Genomic DNA, 8,778 nt, shown 5'->3' with positions numbered 1-8,778 from the left:
CCATAAAATGTGGTGGGTCTCAGTCTATTTCCTTCTGGATAGGTGTCTAAATTAATATAAATAACACCTAACTCTGATGTAGAGCACTTCATCAATGGATCTCCACGTTATTTTCAGTGGAAGGTAAATACAGTTATCCCTATTTTACAAATGGGCAAACTGAGGCTTAATTAGGGAGAGTGACTTGGCAAAGGTAACTTGGCAGGTTTAATGTTGAGCAAACAGAAGTGAGGAATCCTGACAGGAATTAATTCCAGCGTGTAAGAGAGTTTGCCATACTGTTTCCAAGAGGGTTAAAGTGTTGAGATGTCATGTTTAGAGACACCACAGAAAAAACAGAGGGAGGTCACTGTGTCAATTTCTAGCCCAGGGAAGGTAACAAAGCAGCTGAATACACAGACCTACTCCAAGCAGTGATGCAAATGGGTAAGAATGCAAACACTGTTTGACTGAAAACATCACCCTCCCCTCAAAAAAAAAACTTTCACTATTCTGAAACTGCTAGTATTGGGCTAGTTTATGTTGACTATACATTTTAAAACTCAATTAGTGTTCTCCTTACAGAATCATAGAAAATTAGGGTTGGAAGGGACCTCAGGAGCTCATCTAGTGCAACCCACTGCTCAAAGCAGGCCCAGCCCCAACTAGATCATCCTACTCAAGGCTCTGTCAAGCTGGGTCTTAAAAACCATCAAGGATGGAGATTCCACACCCTCCCTCTTCCAGGGCTTTACTATCCACCTCATGAGAAAATTCTTCCTAATAACTAATCTAAACCTCCCTGGCTGCAACTTGAGACCATTGCTCCTTGTTCTGTCACCAGCCACCACTGAGAACAGTGGCATCCTTTTTGGGGCCACCCTTCAGGTAGCTGAAGGCTACTATTAAATCCCCCCCACAGTCTTCTCTTCTGCAGACTAAATAAGTCCAGTTCCCTCAGCCTCTGCTCTGAAGTCATGTGTCCCAGCCCCCTCACCATTTTTGTTGCCTTATGCTGGACTCTCTCCAATTTGTCTACATTCTTTCTGTAGTGGAGGGCCCAAAACTGGACACGGTACTGTAGATGTGGCCTCACTGGTGCTGCATAGAGGGGAAGAATCATTTCCCTTTGATTTGCTGGCAACACTCCTGCTAATGCAGCTCCGTATGCCATTAGCCTTCTTTGCAACAAGGGCACACTGCTGGCTCATATTCAGCTTATTGTCCTTTGTAACCCCCAGGTCCTTGTCTGCAGAGCTGCTGCTTAGCCAGTCAGTCCCCAGCCTGTACCAATGCATGTGAATGTTTCACCTTAAGTGCAGGACTTTACACTTCTCCTTATTGGACCTTATGACCATGTCCAGATGAGCATGGCCATGCGGTATGTGGCACGGCAGACTCGTCTGTGGCACCACACACCTCACATTCAGGTGTTCTCCATGTTGCAAGGTAGCAGTGCAGGGGGGGTGAGTGGTTTTGACCCCAGGAGAGGGTCTGGCTCCTGGCCAGCTGGCAGGATCATTAAGACTGCAACCTGAGAAGCCCCCAGGACCCCAGGTAAGGCTGCTGAGGCCAGCACAGTTGCTGATACCAGCCTCCACTACCCCACCCAGGGAACCTGCTGTACGTCAGAGGGCACGTGGCACAGGTGTTCCCCAGCGACAAGTATCAGCGGCACAAAGTGTACCACTGCTTCTTGTCTCTGGGTAAAAAAATGTCCACACTTGTGTGGATGCAGCCCATGAGATTTCTTTTGGTCCAATTTCCCAATTTGTCAAGGTCTCTCTGAATCCTAGCCCTACCCTCCAGTGTATCCATTACTCCTCCTAGCATGGTGTCATCTGCAAACTTTCTGAGGGTGCACTCCATCCTGTATTCCAGGTAATTGATGAAAATACTGAACAAAGCCAGCCTCAGGACCAACCCCTGGGGCACACCACTTGACACCAGCTGCCAACTAGACATTGATTACTACCCTCTGAGCCCAATGATTCAGCCAGTTTTGCACTCACTTTCCAGTCCATTCATCCAACCTGTACTTTCTTAGCTTGCTTGCTCCTTCTATAGTGCCTTCCATCTGAGAAACTCAAAGTGCTCTGGGAACATTAATTAATCAAATATCACAAATTGCAATGTGGAATAGAATGTGGAACACTTTTGGTTTTGTAGTTCAATGGGTTTGTAACTGGACTGACACCCCCACAGATTATAGGTTAGGCTTCTGGATAGATCTAGTGTTAATACCAGCACCTTGTCCATATTAGAAAGTCCATTGCTCCTACCGCTACTCGGCCTTTCTCAACAGAAGTGCAATAGTGGGAGTTAAAACAGAAGTCTAGTGTAGATTCTAATGCAGTCCTCCATGGTTAGCTGAAAAATCTATCTCTGGGGCTCGTTTCACAGTGAGTCCTCCAGCAAAAAACAGAGTAGGTACATTTACTTAAATGCAGAGTCCCATTGAATTTGGCAGCTGATGAGCGAAAAGATTTTTGCATGAGATCTAAGCTCAGAATAAAATTACTCCAGGCCTTGAGTTGAGCATGCATGCACTATGACTTGTTTTATAACTGTTCTTAGAAACCATATTCTATAATTCCCGTTAGGAATTACCTATTATATTGTCCATGTCAGCGATAGAGTGCCCAAGACGTGTTTTATACAAAACTGACCTCAGATATTTCCTTGTAAAAATAAGTCAAAGGCAACTCCATTTAATCTTAAATGAAATGTACAAAACCTTTAGTTGTCTGCTAATTAGCAGGCTCCCCAACTTACACCTTCTGGCATTCCCAGTTAATAGATATGAAGAAAAACAAAAATACCTTATCAAATGCAGTCCAGCCAGGAGTGTAAACGTTATGCAGTTATCAGGTCCAGCATGCACAAAAGGTCCATTGTTGATAGAAAGACTCACAGACAGCATTGACCCAGGAAATGTGGTCAAACACCTGAAATATTGAAATTGCATGATTGAAAAGCTAACATTACTGCCAGTCTTTGTCTTCAATAATTTCTTCCTTGGTTCCATTTTAATGGTCTCTTCAACTGCGGAATAGAACAGAGTTGCACTCACTGACATTTACATGGGTGCCTTCTGCATGTTAGTTGGGTTAATGTGTATACTTCAGGTGGACTGGCAGATAAAAACTGAGGAATAAAACTTTGTAGAGTGGTATTTGGGAGGACAACATCTTTGTTAAGTTGCACTTGAATTTGTAACTGAAAGGTTCTCCTGGTATGTTAAGTCAAATCAATCCAGTTTGAGCTTCAAAACTTTGGGTCTAATCCTACAAGTGCTTCTATATACAAGCATCTCAAGCATGGAAATGTTGTCAGGATATGGTCTGAACAGCGCACAACAAAATCCTCTGAAGCCAATATGTTATTGAGTTTGATGGGGCTAGAATTTCACTTATATTGCTTTCAAAATATGCAACATTGTCCATACGAAAGTTGCAAGAGGGGTCTGACCTTTTTGGAACGTTTGTGTGTGGCACTGCCATCTTGATACACATACACACACATACACATTTGCATGTGTATGTATATGTAAACACATAACACTGCAAATCATATATACATACACATATACAAATCAATAAATGTGTATGTATATGTATATAGTGTATATACACACACACTGAAGATCATTTATATATAAAGTGTAACATTCATATATATTTATACATGTACATACATATGTATATATACACATGCATGTATGTACACTTGCATGTGTGTGTGTATATATACATACATATGTATGTATATATATAAACACAGCATATCTTCAAAAGCTGGGACTTGAAGAAAAAACACCCAACAGGCAAATATTTGTGATACTGTTGGTTCACTTACAAAATTATGTTTCCAGCCTCTCTCTCGGTGGAGAAAAGCATGAAAAATAAATTCAAGGGGACTCCATAGGCTCAGAAAACAAACAAGCAAACAAAAATGAAAGAAACCCATCACTGATGATTTTAAAAGAAACCAGCCCCTGACTTACTGAGCCCTCATCCGCCCACACCTCCGGGCAGTTTCACTGGGCACCATCCACTGGCTCTTTGGACTCATTTGAGGGCCAGTGGCTGGCAGGACCTGCCCAGTGTCCCCACCTCGTTATGAACCATTGACCCGTGCTCCTGGGCCTGTGTCGGCCTCAACTATCCCAGGGAATGAACGGCTGTGCCTGTACTGGCCTCCCCGATTAAAGGAAGGGTTAACCGTTCCCTCAGTGGCTCCAGGCCCACACAACAACAGGCCTGAGCAGCACTGCATGCCCTGGCACTGGTGTGATTAGTACACAGGGCCTCTGCTGAGCATGCAGCCATGGCCCCCAGAGTGGCACAGAGCAAGGAGAGGCTGCAGAGCCAGTGCCCGTGCACAAGGCTTGGCTGTGCTAGGGGGAATGGCAGCCACAGGTCACCTGCCTGGACGGAGCTGCGCCTGCGCAGCCTGCACTAGGGCCCCAAGGCCAAGCCCTTGCCCTTGCCCTACCAGCGCTAGCCCCCCGCGCATGCGCTCTGCCGCCCCGCCTTCCCCAGGCTCGCCCACCTCAGCGTGCGGTGTTCTCCTTCCGGCGCGTTTACGTCACCTCCGGCAGAGGACCCGGAAGTTGGAATGGTTGAGGTGTCGCTATGCGCTCGGGCGGCGTCGGGCCCAGGCCGAGCCGGGCCAGGACCCGTAGGTGAGCGCGGGCGGCGCGGTGTTGGGCTCGGACTCCTGGGTTCCCTGCGGGGCCTTGAACGTCAGCCCACGTGGCTTCCCCCGCCATGCCCTGGCAGGGCTGCAAGGAAGGCAGCGGAGCGGTGCCTGGCCCAGGCAGCCCTGAGCGGCCCGCAGAGCCCTTCGGTCGGGGGCGACGGGGAGTAAGTTGGGGCTGGTGGGCTGAGTTACGGTTTTGGTTGTAGCCATGATGGCCAAAGGACACCGGCAGGCAGGCAAGAGCCCTTGGGTAGATGTGAGCTTTTTTATTTGATCAAGGGAGTAGCTGGTTAAAAGTTTGGGCGCAGTCGCCCTTCTTCAGGCAGAGGGGGTCGCATAACTTGCAGGCTACATGAGTTACACGCTCCTCTGACCTGCCTGCGGGCGCATGCCTGCCTTCTGTGGAAGGAACGGGAAAACGTGTTCAAGTCAGCACCCACGCTCTCTGCCGTGGGCTCTGCCAGCTTTGAGAAATTGGCCGTCCCCGAGTCTCGTGCCCTGGGATGCTGCGCTGAAAGCAGACTGAGAAAAAAGAGTATGAGTAGTATTTTGCAGTTGCTCTTGCTCAGTGGCTTTGGGGTAGCGCAGATACCTTCTCATGGCCAAGGCAGGTGAGATGGTAACTACGTCGATGAGGTGTTGGAAGTGGTTAGAGGTTCGGGGCGGTGCTAGTTGGTGCAGTGTCTTTTGACGGCTCTTTGGTTTTTTGAGCCCAAGAGGGGGAAACCTAATACGGGTATGAGCATGTTAAAATACCACAAGAGTAATTCCTTGCTCCAGAGTCTCTCGGAGCTTGAAGGTATTTGGATTTACAAATTCTTATTGGTGGCTGAATTGGAAAAAGAGGCCTGGAAGGACCTTGGGAGGTCATTTAGCCTAACTCTTGCTCAAAGCAGGAACATTATTGCCCTGTGTCTAAACCTCCCAGTTGCGTGTCTGTCTAACCAGCACTTAAACCTCTACTGAAAGGGATTCAACATCCTGGCACCTGGTAATCTGGTAATTGGGTGACCTGGTCCAGGGCTTAACCACTCCTATAGCTAAAACGTTTTTGCTGACATTTAATTTTCTTTGTTGCAGTTCAAGCCCGTTACTACTTGTCCTATCCCCTTCCTTGTCCGTGTAATGATGGCTGAGGTCAAGTTGGGCACGTGTGGCTATAAACACGAGTTAAAAATTCAAGTTGATTTATTAAATGAGTGTAAATTTATCATTTCAGAAACTTGACCTCTAGGTACATCTAATGTTGCACCCCCACTCCAAAAAAGAAAACCCCAAAACCTGGAAGTCATTTGAGGTATAGCCTCTGATTACTTGTTCTTATACCAATTTTTGTGGCTTCAAAATAATATTTAAAAGTTAAAGTCCTCTATGTGGATGTAAATCTATACAAACAGGCAAAGTGATATAAAAGATGATGTCAAATGCACAAAAGAGTATCTTTTCTTCCTGTTGTAAGTGGTGTTTGTTTGTAGCAGGATTAATAAAAAAGATTTTGCTGATGGGCAGTTTGCTTTTATTAAAGTGTTAACTAAGGTAGCCAGATCAAATTCCAGTTTTGCCTCCCTCAATTCTCCCTGCAGTTATAACTTGATTCGCAGTCGTTCGGCACTTCCTCTTCTGAGTTTTTCATGTGGTGTTGCTGTGCAGTGTTACAGCTGCTGTGTTCCATCCCAGAGACAGCTGCATTTCGATGGTAAGTGTTCCTTGCCCATAATTTGTACAGTATATGTTTCTGGCTCTAATCCTTCAGGGACATCAGTGTGGGCATAACTTCCAGCCCTGCAGATCCTGGGGGAGGATTGGAGAGTAAGGTTTCTAAAGCTCTTTGGGATCAGTTGTGAAGAAATCTTTATGCAAAAACTGTTGCTCATACACTAAGCCTATGGAGACAGCAGTTTATTTGAAATGTTGATGTTATTATAATAGTTCCAAGCTAACGTAGTCAAAACTTACTTGTTTGGGAGGCTACCACTGCTGCTGGAGAAATGCTACTGCCAAAGATTTGCTGTGAAAAATGAGCTTATCGTGCAGATGCATTGCAAGGTGTGCATGAAGGCCAGTTCAATAAATATCTGGCTGTATTTGGGCTCTTGCAAGGAAAACTACAAGACTAGTCTCTGACAGGAATGTCCCTTTAATATCTCTAGCATTTTTGTCGCACAGGAATGGAGGAAGAGTGGCTCTGCCGAGGATCTATGTGCCTTATAAATCTGGCATATCTGGCTGATATTGGAACACCAGTAAATTCTGCTTTCTGTCTGTCCTGATTTGGATTTTCCCAACATGGGGAGGTGAGAATCGGAACAAATCGTCCAATAACAAATCAAGTAGAGGTACAGTTTGAGCCCAGGGTCCAAGAAATCTTAAACTCACCCTGGTATTAGAAAGTTTAGTGCTTCTAACTGTGGAGATGAAATGAACCTCTTGTTTTTTCCTTATTTTTTCCATTGAGGACAATACCAACCACCTCATGGGTGGATTAGTTAATTTAGCTAATATTTCTCTCTGTGTTTCAGGATCAGCATCTCATGTTTGTTTCCTGCTTCCTGGCACTTCAGCATCTCCCCAGTGGGATGTCCTCGCATATTGAACACCACTTTACGACAGATTGTTGTTATTGGTATACTCGCTGCTGCTGTCTCCTTGCTGTATTACTCCCTTGTTGTTCTCCGGAATAAATATGGGCGTGCATACCGGGATAAGAAGTTTCACAGGTGAGAACTGAGCATAGTCTTGAGGGCAGGAGAGGAACGTGATCTAGAGACCCCAATTTTATTTCAAACGATGTAAGCCATTGGATGAAGGTTGGGTTCGTTGGACCATATGTAGTAGCTTGGAAAAACAGATCAGAGATTTAAGATGTTCCCAACTGAAAACATCTTGGAAGAGTTATCACTAAAACTTACTAATATGAGGTGACCTGTCACACATGGAGAGTAACAGTGATAACTCATAAGTTGTCTTATAAGCAAGATTTCTGAGGGTTTTTTTATTTTTGGGGATGGGTAGGCAATAGGGCTGTGCGAAACAGCTATGTTTTGTTTCAGTTTTGGATTCGGCCGTTTCGGAGGACAGTGAGTTGCTTCGGTGTTTCGGATCACTGGTCCGTTTTGATTCAACCATATCTGTTTCGGAGTTTGAATGCTGATTTTGGAGATTCGAATCAGCTGGGGAGAGACGGGCACAACTGGACGGCTGCAGGTTCTCCCATGGCTCCTCCAGCTGTGCCTGCCTCTCCCTGGACTGGGGAGCTGTGGGAGAAGCCCCCATGGCTGACCTGCCCAGCCCCATCCCCCGCCAGGCCTCAGCCTCCCGGCACTTTAAAAAAAAAAAAAAAAGGAAAAAAACCCCATATTCACCAGCTACAGCAGTGGCAATCAGGGCCTCTGGCGGCTTGTGGCAGAGCTCCCTCGTGGGGCAGCAGGGATCGCCCCTCGCCCTGCTTGGCACCCGCACTGCAGCTGTCACATTGTGCAGGTGCAGCGTAGCTTGGCAGGATGGTGTGCGCTGTTTGGGCAGCTCCAGCAGTCAATGGGAGCCCGGCACCCCTCGGCCCCAGTGGTCCCAGCTCCCAGACAATGCACAGCACCCTGCCGAGCTGTGCTGCCCCCCCACTGCTTTGTGCTGCATGGGGGGCTCTGCCATGAGCCCTCAGAGGTCCTGGTCACTGCTGCTACAGCCGGTGAGTGCAGGGCTCTTTTATGCTAAAGTGCTGGAAGACTGGAGCCAGACGGGGGCCGGGCAGGGCAGGGCAGCCGTGGGGGTTTCTCCCAAGGCTCCTCTGGCTGTGCCTGCCTCTGCCTTGGTGGGAGGGAGCCAGGGGAGAAGCCTCTATGGCTGACCTGCCTGGCTCCATCCCCCAGCCTCCTGGCACTTCAAAAGGAGAGTTGTGGGGCTACACCGAACTATAGTCCCAGGGGCATTTCCAAAACATTTCAGATTGTTTCGTTTAGTTTCTGAGATGGTTTGGAGCGTTTCATTTTGGATTTGGTGTTTAGGGTGCTGAAACAAACGAAACGCCTGCCAAAGTTTCGCACAGCCCCTAGTAGGCAAACTGCTTACTGAGAGTTAAAGGGAGAGAACAAGGGTTTA

General features: G+C 46.9%; 1 protein-coding gene across 8 annotated transcripts in view; it reads left to right on the top strand.

Moving 5' to 3' along the window:
- The first annotated feature begins 4,566 nt into the window (after positions 1-4,566).
- Positions 4,567-8,778, top strand: part of ENTPD4 (ectonucleoside triphosphate diphosphohydrolase 4) — a 13,293-nt gene continuing 9,081 nt past the window's right edge. For 4 of the 8 annotated variants that reach the window (XM_006028700.3, XM_006028697.3, XM_006028699.3 and 1 more), the window contains exons 1-3: positions 4,567-4,666; positions 6,267-6,379; positions 7,203-7,400. In XM_006028700.3, coding sequence (XP_006028762.1) covers positions 6,315-6,379; positions 7,203-7,400 — 263 coding nt within the window. In that variant the 5' untranslated portion in view covers positions 4,567-4,666; positions 6,267-6,314. The other 4 variants (XM_025210144.1, XM_025210141.1, XM_025210142.1 and 1 more) reach the window with 4 other exon arrangements.

Source organism: Alligator sinensis, unplaced genomic scaffold, assembly GCF_000455745.1.
Source record: "Alligator sinensis unplaced genomic scaffold, ASM45574v1 scaffold685_1, whole genome shotgun sequence".
Taxonomy (NCBI): Eukaryota; Metazoa; Chordata; order Crocodylia; family Alligatoridae; genus Alligator; species Alligator sinensis.
Note: the sequence above shows the minus strand (reverse complement) of the source record. Positions and strands in the feature narration are given on the sequence as shown.